General features: G+C 42.3%; 1 protein-coding gene across 4 annotated transcripts in view; it reads left to right on the forward strand.

Annotated features, from left to right (window-relative positions):
• The first annotated feature begins 3,008 nt into the window (after positions 1-3,008).
• Positions 3,009-16,348, forward strand: part of LOC140742078 (tudor domain-containing protein 7-like) — a 157,506-nt gene continuing 144,166 nt past the window's right edge. For 2 of the 4 annotated variants that reach the window (XM_073072902.1, XM_073072915.1), the window contains exon 1: positions 3,009-3,112. In XM_073072902.1, coding sequence (XP_072929003.1) covers positions 3,030-3,112 — 83 coding nt within the window. In that variant the 5' untranslated portion in view covers positions 3,009-3,029. Of the gene's footprint in view, positions 3,113-7,936; positions 8,037-16,348 lie in introns of those variants that run through there. The other 2 variants (XM_073072910.1, XM_073072918.1) reach the window with 2 other exon arrangements.

Here is a 16,348-nt window from a genome sequence, read left to right on the forward strand (position 1 = left end):
GCCAGACAGATCATCCATGTCCAACCCTGGACCTTCTAACAGCCTTATCTGTTTCTCATTTTTACTCCGTGCCTCTATAAATTTCCTCCTGGCTAAGGGCAGGTCTACTTCCTCTCCCTTACTCTCTTTCACCTCCCTATTCTCCTTTTTACCACCCTCTAACCCCTCTTGGTACAGGGTCAGTAAAAACGTCTAGGCCAAATCGATACTGGCCTGATTTAAACTGGTCTCTGTCTCAGCTGCCTTTCTCGATATGCTGCGAGTGGTCGCGCATGCGGGAGAGATCTTGGAATCTAGGGGCGGGTCCTCAACACTTACAGGCTGGCTCGTCAGCTCCATGGCCGACCAAACCTCACCACCAGCTAAATCGTTACCTAGAAGGATGTCTACGTCAGTTCTCGGGAATTCTGATCGCACCCCTATTTCAACTGGTCCAGATACCAGCTCACAATTTATAATGATCCTATGCAAAGGCACAGCTTCTGTCCCTGTTCCTATGCCTCTCAAAGCTACCTCTCCAGTCTCGGGACCAAAATCTAGTACCTTAATGCAAATCAATGACTGCTCAGCTCCAGTATCCCTCCAGATCCGCACTGGAACTGGTGTTTCTCCCTCTTTCACAGACACGGTTCCTTCTGAAATAAATTTCTCACGCCCCTCTCGTATTCTATCTACCTGGGGCTTTCTCGTTGATTTACTGATCAACACAATACACCCTGTAGGGACTGCTGCTTTCCCTTTTCCTGTCTCCTTCCTCGGAGCAAAGCACTTAGATGCAATATGACCCACCTTTCCACAATTAAAACAAGTCAAGCCAGGACCCCTCCTGCCGTCTTGCCTTTCTTCCTCCTTATTTTTACCACTAGCTCCCGGCTGAATCTCTGCCTCAACCGGTGGGCTTTCTCTACCGTTCCCACGGTCTTTCTGGTAACTCTTAGTCGAGGAAAACTTTGTCTTGTGGGTTAGGGCATATTCATCTGCAAACCTAGCAAATTCGGATAAGGACTTATTCGGCTTCTCGTTCAAATACATCCGGATATCATCCAAAACACAACCTTTAAATTCCTCAATCAGAATTAACTCCCTGAGACGCCGAAAATCCTTTTCCACCATTTCTGCTGCACACCAGCGATCCAAGAGCACACCCTTCTCATAGGCAAACTCTGCATACATCTGATTCCACCCTTTCTTTAAATTTCTGAACTTTTGTCTATAGGCCTCAGGTACCAATTCATAGGCCCAAAGAATGGCCTCTTTTACTTCTTTAATTCTCAGACTCCTCCTCCTCCTCCTCCACAGACAACGCCGCATATGCCCGTTGTGCCTTCCCTTTTAACACACTTTGTAACAACGCCACCCACTGATCTCTGGGCCACTTCTGACTCACTGCCACCTTTTCAAAATGCAAGAAATAACTATCAACATCCGTCTCCTCGAACGGAGGTACTAACCTAAACTCCCTACTAACGTTAAATCTCTCCTCTCGGTCTGCCCCTTGAGCTCTTCGCTCTTGCCTGAACTTCTCCATGTCCAGCTCATGTTTCCTCTGTTTCTCCTTCTCCTCATACTCCCTCTCCTTTTCAGCTCTTTCCTTCTCCTTTGGCCCCTCAGAGTTGCTCCACCTTCATAATAGGGCTGAATCAAGTGTGGAGATGAATCAGCATACAGAAGGGAGATTGAATACTTAGCTGAGTGGTGTATTAACAACAACCTCTCTCTAGTTGTCAACAAGACCAAAAAACAGATTGTAGACTTCAGGAGAGGGAAACCAGAGGTCCATGAACCAGTCCTCATTGGAGGATCAGAGGTGAAGAGTGTTAGCAACTTTAAATTCTGGGGTGTTACTATTTCAGAGGATCTCTCCTAGACCCAGTGTGTAAGTGCAAATTATTAAGAAAGCATGGCCGCACCGCTACTTGCTTAGGAATCTGCGGAGATTTGGTTTGACGTTAGAAACTTTGACAAACTTCTATAGATATGTATTGACTGGCTGTTTCATGGCCTGGTAAATCCTATGAAAATCCTACGAAAGGTAGTTGGTTTTGCCCAGTACGTCACTGGCAAAGCCCTCTCTGGCAAACCACTGAGCGCACCTACATGAAATGCTGTCGGAGGAAAGTAGCATCCATCCTCAGAGATCCCAATCTCCTAGGCCATGATTTTTTCTCAATCTGCCGTCAGGAGCCTCAGGATTCGCACCACCAGGTTCAAGAACTGTAACTAACCCCCACAACCATCGGGCTCTTGAACAAAGGGGATAGACACACTCACTTGCCCACCCATTGTGATGCTCTCACAACCAATGATCTCACTTTAAGGAATGTTTATCTTGTTATGTCATGTTCTCACTATTTATTACTGTTTGCAATTACACAGTTTGTTGTCTTCTGCACTCTGGTTGATCTTTCATTGATCCCGTTATAGTTACTATTCTATAGATTTGCCGAGTATGCCCGCAGGAAAATGAATCTCAGGGTTGTATATGGTGACATGTATGTACTTTGATAATAACATTTATTTTGAACTTTGACACCCTCGTCAATGTCACATACTAGTTAAAGCCACGGAGGCTTTGTTTCTTTTAATAAAACATATTAAAAACAGAGAAAATTGGGAGCTTGAAAAGATAGTTGGAGCTGAATTTGTCAACTCCGTTTGTATTCCGGCTATTTCTCCACAGGATTTGCTAACTCCACGCTCTGCCATTAATTGACCAATACTGGCACCCTTACAGTACACTTCCTCCCTATCCCAATGAAATTTTCCACGGGGTCTTTCGACATTTTGTACTACAAAAACCTTCTTTCTTTAAAAAATGTGAACTACACAAGAACAGTTTCTCCTTGTGTTAGACGCACCAGTATTCAAGCTGCTGAACTTCTTTACAATTTGGAAGTTCGTTGATGGAACTTGCAGCCGACCCTCCTTCGGCCGGCACCGGCGCATGCGCACCCTCCTCAATGACAACGGCAGGTGGCCTGTCGGGGCGTGTACGCACATGCGCAGCTCTCGTGGTGCCGTGCAGTTAGATGCGTCGGAGCGCGCCGGTGGTCCAGACTCCAGACGCCGGGCAGGGAGCGGGTGGCTGCGCGGGTGCAGGGCGCGCCCCGCGGTGAGTACCCTAAGGACTATTGCAGGGAGCGCCGGAGAAATATCCTGGACGGGGCAGTGACGGGAACGAACTGATGAAGCACGGGGAGTGTTGGGAGGGCAACGGGAGGCCAGAAAGTTCGGCTGGGAATCGCCAGGCGGCTGCTAGAGCGCTGACAGTGTCGGGGCTTTATTATATCATTGGGAGGCAGACTAATTGATCACCCAGGTGATGAGGTCAGTACCGGGTGGGCGAAGGAATAACGTGGGGTCGGAGTGGGGGGCCGGACAGGCTTGAGGAGAGCCCGGCACTAATGACAGGGGTTGGGCGAGGGCAATCTACCGTGGACTAATTGTAAAAACTGAAGGGTTCTGGTCTAGGGTTGTGAACGCTGTGACTTCTGTAAATGGAGAGAAACGGGACGAAACGTTTTGAACGAGAGAAGTGGCATTGCAGATCACCAGAGGGTGGGAGAGTTTAGGATGTGGGTGAACTGAGCGAACGTTGTTCCAGCGCAACCACAGTATCTGACCCCGTAGCGTAAGAAAGGAGAAAGTTGGAAGTTGGTGAAGACTCGCAGAAATGGATGAGTGGATCTTGGGCAGGGAGCAGGTTTAATGGATGTGGGTGTTAGTGGGACACGTTGCCGCAACAAGGAAACAAACAAAACAGATAAAATAATACAACTAGGAATATACAAATGTAGTATCAACGAAAATAATATAGTGTATGAACTGTTTTGCAATTAGTCTGATTTTATTTTGTTAAATGGTTCTTGTAAAAACACTTTACAAGTATTGTATGTAGCTGGCTGCTGATGGTGTACTGTTTTCATTGGGTTGGAAGCTGTTAGAAACGCCAGATGAAATGGCTGTGCAATTGCACAGTGCAATTGGGGGTCTGAGACCGGCACGTGGTTGGACCAGGACAGATTATTGATATTCACTCCTAAGAGCTTGAAGCTCAACTCTCAACCATAAACACCATCGATGTAGACCATTGTATGTGCATGCATATCCTTCCTACATTTCATTATGAGTTTGAGGAGATTTGGTGGGGGGGGGGGGGGGTGGTGCGGGGGAAGTATGCGACTGCTCAGGATCAAAGTAGACAGCAGAGTGGTTAAAGTTAGTCAGCTCCATCATGGGTGTTATCCTCTGTAGTATCCAAGACATTTTCAAGGAGCGGTGCCTCAGAAAAGTGTCCTTCATCATTAAGGACCCCCACCACCCAGGACATGTCCTCTTCACACTGTTACCATCTGAAAGGAGGTACAGAAGCCTGAAGGCAACACTCAATGATTCAAAAACAACTTCTTCCCCTCTGCCATCCGATTTCTAAATGGGCATTGAACCCATGAACACTACCTCACTACTTTTTAAAATTTCTGTTTATGCTCTACTTATTTTAATTCAACTATTTAATAGACATTTATACTTCAGTTTTTTCTTTATTTATCATGTATTACATTGTACTGCTGCCGCAAAATTAACAGATTTCAAGATGTAAGCCGGTGATATTAAACTTGGTTCTGATTCAATGTCCAGCTCTTTTGTTGACGTGGAGGGAGAAATTCATGTGACACTGTGTCACTAAACTGTCTAACTTCTTCCTGTTATTCCTGTTATTCTTTCTGCTCATTGTTATTTGAGATATGGCCCTCTGTGGTGGTATCTTCTGCAAACTTGGTGATACCACCATGGTAGGCTGTTTTTTTAAAGTTGTTGGAGCAGAATCTAGCTGTGCAGTTATGAGTGTAGAGAGTAGAGTAAGGGGGGGGGGAGTGAGCATGCAACTTTGTGGAGCACGGGTGTTTAGAATAGTTGTTGGCTATCGGTACTGATTGTGGTCAGTTGGTCAGGATCCAGTTGCACAGGCGTAGATTCCCAGGATCTGGAGTGCGGTGATGAGTTTGCTTGGAATTTATAGTATTGAAGGGGAACAGAATATTGTTGTAGGTGTCCTTACTGTCCAGATGCTCCATAAGTGAGTGTAGGGCCAGGGCAATGGCATGTCCCATAGACCTGTTTTGCTGGTAGACAAACTGCAGTGGATCTGGGTTGTCTGGAAAGCTGGAGTGTGCCATTAGAAACCTCTCAAAGCACTTCTTCATGGCAGATGTTAGACAGTCATTAAGGTACATTATTTTGTTTTTCTTGAGTACCAGGATGATAGTTGTCTTAAAGCAGGAAGGAACCACAGCCTGAAGCAGGGAGAGGTTAAAGAGAGTCTGCCAGCTGATCCACATGTGATATAAGGACATGCACAGAAACACCATCCGAACATGAAGCTTTCCACTGGATCACCTTCCAGAAAACTGATCTTGCTTTGTGATGATGACTGTAGATTTAGGTGCATTGGTGACAGTTGGGATTGCAGGTGACATATCAATTCCCTTCTGTTCGAAACCTCATCTGGAAGGTGTGTGTCGTTGTTGGTGATGGTGCCTGACATAATATGTAAGCCCTGTCACAGCTGATGGCTGGATTAATACTGTCTCTTAGCATCTCTGATAGCTTTATGGAGGTCATATCTTGATGTCCTGTAAAGGTTAGGGTTAAGGGAAAGTTCAGTTTCTATGAACTATTTATAATCTGAACAGTTCACAGGTTGGAAATGTGGCTGTGAACTAAGTTCCCAGGTTCCAGAAAATACGGTAACCAGCAGCAGCTACTGATGTCACTGTGCTCCTGAACAGACATTTGTTAGGACACGTTGTACAAAGTCATTTGTTTGTAAGCTGGGGAGGACCTTAGTGGCAAATAAGTCCATGAATTTCTTATTACTGAGGTTAACCCTTCTTTTGAAAATGCATCACCTCTTTGTAGTTGTTGGAGAGGGGTTTAAATGGCTGTTTACAGTAGGGATCAAGAAAGAACGTTTTTGATTTTGAAGTGGAATGAAAGTTCAGGAAGTTCATGAAGGTGGAGCTTATTTTTGTATGCAGTATATTTCATGAGGCCTTGATACAAAAACAAAACAGATCCTCTCATTGTAAACTAGGTGTGGTCTGTTTACCATAGGCAATTTTCTGGATTCCTAATGCACTGTACTGAAATGAAAGTGAAAGAAACTTTCATATTGTGTAATATGCTTCAGTGTGAGAGTTACGACTGCATGTTTACTCTGAGCACTAGTGTATTTCCATTGGGTTATTGTCAGTATCTTGAAACTGGAAGACAGTATTTTTGTTAATGTTTGAAACTGATATTTTTTTTAACTCATTTTCTGAACCCCCAATGTTGGAGGCTTTTTGCTTCTGCTTACCTGCGAGTTTCTCAGCACAAATGGCAGCATATTTAACTGTTTAACTTTATTTAACGATTAAGTGAATCGAGGATCTGATTTTAGTGATTGCACTTTATAGAACATTCCTCTTTCAGCATTTGTTTGGGCTAACATGACACCTTCACTGTCAACAAAATGAGTCCAAGTGATTGAATGACCTAGGTGGTCATATTTCCTTCTGGGCAAGGTAAATTGAGGCATGAGGTAGCAATTTTTGATCCCTGTTTTTTTTGTCTGTGTACCCATACTCCATTCATGATTGATCTGAACTACAGTGACAAATACTGTAACCAATTACCAGCAAGCTCCAACAGTCAAGTGCCTTACCTTGCCCCTACATACTGTGTCATTACTAAAACCTATATGCTATATGTTAACTGGAACTTGAAACTGAAAGACATGATCTTCACTTTTAGTTGTGGGCTGATCTTGTAATTGTCCTTTGGGAATTCGGCGTTCAAATACTACATGAATTGAATGCCTTAAGCGTCAGCTTGTTTTTTGCCTGGTCCTCTTCATTTATCTTTTCTGAGTTGTGATATCCTGGTGCTCTATCATGACTTAATCTTTTAACCAATGCCAATGTGAATAAATTCCATTATGACCTTGATCCAGTTTTCTTGTTTTGTTTTTCAATTCTATTAACTTGGATGATTTTGTTATAAAGTCTTCAGTATTTATGTTTTAATGTTCTGAAACTTTCATTTGCAAGCCTCAAAAGTTTAACTTCTGCAAAAGCATTTTGGGTCCCCTACTTTAACGTTGTGATTGGTAACGTGGTGACTAGTCAGGAATTTTAACTATCTTAAGGTTGTTTAAAAATTAATTTCTTCCAGAATTCTTTTTGTGTTGTTGTAACACTAATATCTTCATAGAAAGGCTACTCATCTTATCAGGTTCATGCTGGCATACAGTGGAATATGAAGGGTACTGCGTTAAAGATTCCTGTAGCACTCTTAATGCGTTACTTTTGCAACTACTTTGTGTCAAATTGAAATATTTTAAACTTGCATTGCTGCGGAATTTAGGACTGTAAGTCAGTTATGAAGGATGGTACTGATTCTGAAATGAAATGTGGTACCTCTTTCTGCCATACTCCAGTATTGGTTTAGATACTGACCTGGATGCAAGCTGCAACAGAAGACTTTACTCTTTTATTTCACGTTGAATGTGCTCTAATATATTATCCTCATTTTTTAAGTAGAATGTTTTAAATTCACCATGTTAAAGTATTCCTGAGAATTGTTTGTCTTAATTTTTGACCTTGATTTAATGATACATTTATGATAAATTATATAAAGGGGATTCTTTATAGTCTGTACAAACAAGAATATTGCAGTTTTTGCAGCACAACACATTGTAGAGAATGATTTGGCAGTCGCTTTTGCAGCATTTATCTGTTATCAGCAAAGTCTATTGAAGACATTTGGCAACAGAATTGACCAGAGTAATCCATTAAATCTATAAATTCGCTGATGACACCACTGTTGCTGGCAGAATTTCAGATGGCAATGAGGAGGTTTACAAGAGTGAGATGGATTGGCTGGTTAAGTGGCTTTGCAATGTCAGCAAGAGCAAAGAACTGATTGTAGACTTCAGAAAGAGGAAGATGAGAAAATAGGCACTGGTCTTCGTTGAGAGGTCAACAGCGGAAAGGGTAAGCGGCTTCAGTTTCTCGAGTGTTAGCATTTCCAGAGGATCTAGCTTGGGTGCAACAACTTGATGCAACCAGAAGATAGCATGCCAGTGGCTATATTTAATTATGAATTTGAGGAGATTTAGTTTGTCACCAAAGATTTCTACAAACGTACAGTGGAGAGCATTTTGACTGGTTGCATCACAGTTTGGTGTAGAAGCTCCAAGGCCCTGGATCGCAAGAGGCTGCAGAGGGCTGTGGACTCAGCCAGCTCCGTCATTCCTCCCCACCATCAAGGATAGCTCCAAAAAGCAGTGCCTCAATAACATGGCATTTATCAACAAGGATTTTCACCACCTTGGACTTGCCCAAAAAATTTCCACCATTGTGGAAGAGTTTCAGAAGCTTGAAAACCCATACTGAATGTTTCAGGATCAGCTTATTTTCTGTTATCAGATCTATGAACATTAGCAGGCTATCTGTTCATTCTCCCTTCCCCCTCCCCCTCCCCCCCACACATTGCATGACATATGACAGTGATAATAAATCCGATTCAAAGAGATGGAAGCAGATGATGGTTACTGTGGGTAATAAAGCAAGGTTTTGGTTCTTGATTTGTCACAAGCCTCAATACAGAGTCTGATTTTTTTTTGGTCCCTTACTGTTTTCCCTTGTCTGTTTTCATCTTCCTGTCTCCAAACTCCCCCTCACCCTTCCCGCAAGTGGCTTTATCTGCCTGTCCTTCCATATATTGCCTACCAGCACCTCTATTACTCCTATCTCACCTCTGAACTTCTTATCTTCCTTCTACAGCCTCACACCTGATGCAGAGTCTTGACCAACTCCAGCAGTTGTTTTTTTTGCACCAAATTCCAGAATCTGCTGTATATCGTCAGCATTTTTCCTGAAGGGAAGGAAGTAAAAGACAGGGAATTGTAGAGCAATTAGCTTGACTTCAGTGATTGAGAAGATGTTGGAGTCCATTATTCAGGATCAGGTTTTAGGATACTTGGAGGCACTTGGTTTAAAATAAAAAGACTGAAGTCAGCTGTTTTCCTTCAGGGAAATATATGCCTGACAAATTTATTGGAATTCTTTGAGAAAATAATAAGATAGGAGAAGGAGAGTCAGTCGATGTTATTTACTTGGATTTTCAGAAGGTGCCACATATGAGGCTGCTTAACAAGATGAGAGCCCAAGGTATTACAGGACAGAAGATTGGCTGACTGGCAGGAAGCGAAGAGTAGGAACAAAGGGGTTGGGGGGAGAGGTATTCTGTTTAGCTGTGGTGACTAATGGTTTTCCACAGGGACCGTTATTGGGACCGCTTCTTTTCATATTATATGTCAGTGATTTGGGTGATGGAATTGATGGTTTTGTGGCCAGGTTTGTGGACATTACCAATATTGGTGGAGGGGTAGGTGGTGTTGACAAAACAGGGAGTTTTCAGAAGGACTTGGATTAGGAGAATGCACAAAGAAGTGTTGGGAAGTATCTGGTCATGTCTGGTGGAAGGAATAAAGATGTAGACTATTTTAATGAGGAGAAAATTCTGCAACCAGAGACTTGGGAGTCCATGCGCAGGATTCTCTAAAAGTTTACTTGCAAGGTAAGGAAGATAAAAGCAATGTTATCATCTGTTTCAAGAGGATGAGAAATATAAAAGCAAGGATGTCATGCTGAGGCTTTATAAGGCACTGGTGAGACTGCACTTTGAGGATTGTGAGTAGTTTTGAGCCCTTTAAGGTGCTGGCATTGGAGAGAGCACTGAGGAAGTTCATGAGAATGATCCTGGCAAAGAAGGGGCTAATGTATGAGCAGTGTTTAGCACTGGGCCTGTACTCACTGGAGTTTAGAAGAATGAGAGAGGATCTCATTGAAACATTTCAAATTTTGAAAAGCCTAGATAGAGTGGATGTGGAGAGGATGTTTCCTATAGTGGGAGAGCCTAGGGCTAGAGGGCATAGCCTCGGAATACAGGGATGTCCTTTTAAAACAGAGATGAAGAGGAATTTCTTTAGCCAGAGTATAGTGAATCTGTGGAACTCATTGCCACAAATGGCTGTGGAAGCTGTCATTGGTTGCATTTAAAGTGGAGATTGATAGATTTGGTTAGCAAGGAAGTCAAAAGTAATGGGGAGAAGGCAGAAGAATTGGGTTGAGAGAAATAATTAATCAGCCATAATGGAATGGTAAAACCTGCTCAATGGGCCAAATGGCCTAATTCTGTTCCTGTGTCTTGTGGTTTTGTGGTCTTTTTAATCATGCAATGTACTGATTCATCTGCTTCCCTTTTGATCGTAATCCCACATGTGCATGAATTGCTTAACGTAATTACCCATCATAAATTTATAAATGTTTTGAATGCAAATAGGTAAATTGTTTTTCAGCACCTTAAACTTCTTAATCTTGTGACTGCGTATCTGTTGAGCTGGATATTCTTTGCAGCCATGCCACATAAACTCCAGAGACACAAAGATAAATTTTGTTCTGGATTTGGTCTTGTTTGCGACTCTGAGAATAACTCTTCCTCTCGTCAGTTCATCTCAAAGTCTGCTTTCCAAGTTTTGCTTTAAGACTAAGATTGGGTGGTTCACAGCGGAAACTTTGGATGACCTGGAGCTAAATGCTTTTCTTGATAGAGGTATTTTGTTAAAGGAGTATTCAAGGATTATAAAGGAATTGTAAACTGGTCATGGAATTGGTGCTTAATTTAAATGTGCTATTGAATGCTGGAGCAGGTAAAGGATAAAGCTACATCCACAATAAGTAATCCGTAACCAAAGCTTTTTCTCTTCATTTTTACCCTCCGTCTACACTAAAATGGCGTTTTCATCCCCCGAAGCTGGAGCTTTTCAAAAACGCTTTCCAGGGTGGGTATTTTTGAAAACACTGCTCGGGCAGATCAGTGTGGACGGGTTTACCAGAGACTTTTGAAAATGCTGGCAGACGGCAGCGTGCTATTTCATTGTTTTCTTGAACACAACCTAACAATTTCAGAACAGACGGCAAAGAGACTGAAGCCAGAAGAGTTAGAAATGTACTCACCAAATACTTTAACCCATAACTTACTGAATAAATAAGTATACTGTACTCACTTTGCCCTGTTTTCTGTCCTTGCTCGTATGAAGGTGGTTTATCTATTTATGCAAGTATTTCTCTGACAATTGATGTGTAACAGCCTAACGTAACATTGTATGGAAATACAAGATAACACTGATGCAGACATGTTTTATACATTTAACAAGGTGCTTTATTAATGCAACAGAGTTGGTCAGTTTTTCCAATGTTCATCGTCAGCCAGGTCAATCTGTCCGTGAACTCCCTGTCGGTTGCCGCCATACGCTCCAGTATTTGTTTTTTTTTAGTTTTAAGTTCTCCTGTGCAAGAGCCAACAGCTGTCTGTCGTTTTAAGTTTTTCTGGTCTGTAACTACACAAATGCGCACGTTTACGGTGAGATTTGACACCAAACATGTCGCTTGTTTTTGGTAGACGTGTCCTGTGCATGCGCAGGAGGAGGAGATTCGCCGAAATCTCCATTTCAGTGTGGATAGAGATATTTTCAAAAACGCATAGTGTGGATGCCTATCATTTTTACGCGACACCAGCATTTTCAAAATTATCCAGTCCAGTGTGGATGTAGTCTAAGTGGAGTCATAGCCAGAAGTAGTTCGTGGAAAACTGTTTTTTTTGGCTGACAAGAGAAATTAGGGGTAGTATCAATTCCAAGGAAGAAACATACAAATTAGCCAGAAAAAGCGGCACACCTGAGGACTGGGAGAAATTCAGAGTCCAGCAGAGGAGGACAAAGGGCTTAATTAGGAAAGGGAAAAATGATTGAGAGAAAGCTGGCAGGGAACATAAAAACTGACTAAAATCTTTTATAATATGTGAAAAGAAAAATATTGGTTAAGACAAATGTAGGTCCCTCACAGTCAGAAACAGGTGAATTGATCATGGGGAGCAAGGACATGGCAGACCAATTGAATAACTACTTTGGTTCTGTCTTCACTAAGGAAGACATAAATAATCTTCCAGAAATAGTAGGGGACCGATGGTCTAGTGAGATGGAGGAACTGAGGGAAATACATGTTAGTAGGGAAGTGGTGTTAGGTAAATTGAAGGGATTAAAGGCAGATAAATCCCCAGGGCCAGATGGTCAGCATCCCAGAGTGCTTAAGGAAGTAGCCCAAGAAATAGTGGATGCATTAGTGATAATTTTTCAAAACTCCTTAGATTCTGGATTAGTTCCTGAGGATTGGAGGGTGGCTAATGTAACCCCACTTTTTAAAAAAGGAGGGAGAGAGAAACTGGGGAACTATAAACCGGTTAGCCTGACATCGATGGTGGGGAAAATGCTAGAGTCGGTTATCAAAGATGAGATAGCAGCACATTTGGAAAGAGGTGAAATCATTGGACAAAGTCAGCATGGATTTGTGAAATGAAAATCATGTCTGACGAATCTTATAGAATTTTTTGAGGATGTAACTAGTAGAGTGGATAGGGGAGAACCAGTGGATGTGGTATATTTGGATTTTCAAAAGGTTTTTGACAAGGTCCCACACAGGAGATTTGTGTGCACGGTATTGGGGGTATGGTATTGCTGTGGATAGAGAATTGATTGGCAAACAGGAAGCAAAAAGTGGGACTAAACGGGACCTTTTCAGATTGGCAGGCGGTGACTAGTGGGGTACCTCAAGGCTCTGTGCTGGGAACTCAGTTGTTTACAATATATATTAATGATTTAGACGAGGAAATTAAATGTAGCATCTCCAAGTTTGTGGATGACACGAAGCTGGGCGGTGCTGTTAGCTGTGAGGAGGATGCTAAGAGGATGCAAGGTGACTTGGATAGGTTAGGTGAGTGGGCAAATTCATGGCAGATGCAATTTAATGTGGATAAATGTGAGGTTATCCATTTTGGTTGCAAGAACAGGAAAACAGATTATTATCTGAATGATGGCCAATTAGGAAAAGGGGAGGTGCAACGAAACCTGGGTGTCATTGTACACCAGTCATTGAAAGTGGGCATGCAGGTACAGCAGGCGGTGATAAAGGCAAATGGTATGTTGGCATTCATAGCAAGAGGATTCGAGTACAGGAGCAGAGAGGTTCTACTGCAGTTGTACAAGGCCTTGGTGAGACCACAGCTGGAGTATTGTGTGCAGCTTTGGTCCCCTAATCTGAGGAAAAACATTCTTGCCATAGAGGGAGTACAGAGAAGGTTCACCAGATTGATTCCTGGGATGGTAGGACTTTCATATGAAGAAAGACTGGATCGACTAGGCTTGTACTCGCTGGAATTTAGAAGATTGAGGGGGGATCTTATTGAAACATATAAAGTTCTAAAGGGATTGGACAGGCTAGATGCAGGAAGATTGTTTCCGATGTTGGGGGAGTCCAGAACGAGGGGTCACAGTTTAAGGATAAAGGGGAAGCCTTTTAGGACCAAGATGAGGAAAAACTTCTTCACACAGAGAGTGGTGAATCTGTGGAATTTGCTGCCACAGGAAACAGTTGAGGCCAGTTCATTGGCTATATTTAAGAGGGAGTTAGATAAGGCCCTTGTGGCTAAAGGGATCGGGGGTATGGAGAGAAAGCAGGTACAGGGTTCTGAGTTGGCTGATCAGCCATGATCATACTGAATGGTGGTGCAGGCTCGAAGGGCCAAATGGTCTACTCCTGCACCTATTTTCTATGTTTCTAAACAAAAATTGGGATAGAGCAACACAGAAAATGCTGGAAGAACTGAGTTCTGAATTCAGCTTAATGAGTTTTTCCCAGCCGAGAAACAAAATTTTGACAGATGGTCAACACGTAGGAGGCTACGTCCAGTGTTGTGGATAGCTGCCACAGTGGCAGTCGCTGTGTAGTGTAAAATTCAAGACTAAACTGGATATGCTTTAAAACATTGTATTCATGAGAAAGGATCTAGGGCTTTCCAGGCACATATGATGAATAAAATAATATAATATTTCCACACTTATTCCTATATTAAACAATGTTGAATATTACTTCAACACAAAGATAACAATAAACAATTAACTATAGTTTCAATTACTTTTTGAAATATAGTCAGTTAAATATACAGAATTACATATTTATAATGGTAACACATACCAAATAGCAGAATCCCTTTGAATATTAAATACTGGTATCTGTTCCAGAAGCCAGACACCAGAAATATACTCCTTCTGTTACAGTGTTGAGGGATGGCACCATGAGTATACAACTAATCAGGATAAGAGACAAAACTGAACTGTCCTGCACAATGGATTGTTCATCCATTCCACAATGGCAGGGACGCACTGTTAACCATGTGTTAATAGCAGGAACATTCAGCTATTGTCTGCTCCTATGTAGTTTCAAGGGGACGAAGTCAGGATGTCCCATTCAATTGTGTTCAGGTTTCATTTCCTGAAGACGGGTTCTTATTTATTTACCACCCGGTAAGTCTTTGGACTGTAGGAGAAACCCATGCAGTCTCAGGGTTTCCTACAAATGTACAAGCTCCTTACAGGCAGCAGTGGGAATTGCCATACTGTAAAGCAATGTGTTGCCATGTCAACCCAATTTTAGTTAATCCATAATTAGGCTGACAATCTATTGCTAGGATGTGGGAAATAAATTTCAATGATAAATGGAAAAGGCATGCATTATGGGTAATGTCATGGGGGATTTCATTTTGCGGGTAGATTGAGGAAAATGGGGTTGGTGCTGCATCCCAAGAGTGGGAATATTTAGAATGCCCACAAGATGGTTTTTTAGAGCAGTTTGTGCTTGAGCCCACCAGAGGAAAGGCAATTCTGGATTGGGTGTTATATAATGAACCAGATTTGATTGGGAAGCTTAAGGTAAAGGACCCTTAAGGAGACAATTATCATAATATGATGGAATTCACCCTGCAGTCTGAGAGGGGGAAGCTAAAGGCAGATGTATCAGTATTAAAATGGAGAAAAGGAAATTTGAGATGGATGAGAGAGGAGCTGACCAAAGTTGGTTGGAAAGGAATGCTGGCGGGGATGACTGCATAACAGTAATCTCTGGGGTCTCTAGGGGCAATTAGGAAGGTGCAGGATAAATACATCCAAGAGATGAAGTATTCTAAAGGGAGGAAGAAACAACTGTGGCTTACAAAGGAAGTTAAATACAGCATAAAAGCAAGGGCGGGCACAAATATAGCTAAAATTAGTGGAAAGTCAGAGATTTAGGATACTTTGAGATACAGCAGAAAACAACTAAAAAGCTGTAAAGAGAGAAAAGATGAAACATGAAGGTAAGCTAGCCAATAATATCAAAGAGGATGCAAAAGGGTTTTTTTCAGATATACAGTGTAAAGAGTAAAAGAGGTAGGTGAGAGTGGATATAGGACCACTGAAAAATGATGCTGGAGAGGTAATAACGGGGACAGAAGTGGTGGACAAATTGAAAATGTATTTTGTGTCAGACTTCACTGTTGAAGACACTAGCAGAATGCCAGAAATTCAAGCGTGTTGGGGGCAGAAGTGAGTGTAGTTGCTATTTCTAAGGTGATTGTGCTTGGGAAGCTGAAAGGTTTGAAGTTAGGTGAGTCACCTGGACCACATGGACTACACCCCAGGGTTCTGAAAGAGGTCGCTGAAGAGATTCTGGAGGTATTAGTAATGATCTTTGAAGAATCACTAGATTTTGGACTGGTTCCAGAGGGAAATTTGCAAGAAAAGATTGAGACAAGAGATAGGAAATTATAGGCCAGTTCAGTGGTTAGGAAGATGTTGGAGTCCATTATTAAGGATGTGGTTTCAGGGTACTTGGCGATGCGTGTTAAAGTAGGCCAAAGTCAGTGTGGTTTCTTTAAGAGTGAATCTTGCCTGACAAATGTGTTGGTATTCTTTGTCTGTCTGTTGTTTCTTCAAAGGAGAGTCAGTGGATGTAGTTTACTTGGATTTTCAGAAGACCTTTGACAAGGTGCCACACGTGAGGCTGCTTAATAAGATAAGAGCACATGGTATAACAGGAAATATACTAGCATGGGTAGAAGATTGGCTGACTGGCAGGAGGCAAAGAGTGTGAATAAAGGAGGCCATTTCTGGTGTTCCACAGAGCTCGGTATCAGGACTGCTACTTTTCATGCTTGTATGTCAGTGATTTAGATGATTAAATTGACGGCTTTGTATCATCTGCAAACTTGGCCACAAGGATAAGTGGAAGGCAGGCGGCGTTAAGGAAACAGGAGTCTGCAGAAGGACTTGGACAGACTGGGAGAATGGGCAAAGAAGTGGCAGATGGAATATAGTGTAGGGAAGAGTATGGTCCTGCAGTTTGGTAGAAGAAATAAAGATGTAAATGATTTT

The sequence above is a fragment of the Hemitrygon akajei genome, chromosome 2 (assembly GCF_048418815.1).
Source record: "Hemitrygon akajei chromosome 2, sHemAka1.3, whole genome shotgun sequence".
NCBI lineage: Eukaryota > Metazoa > Chordata > Chondrichthyes > Myliobatiformes > Dasyatidae > Hemitrygon > Hemitrygon akajei.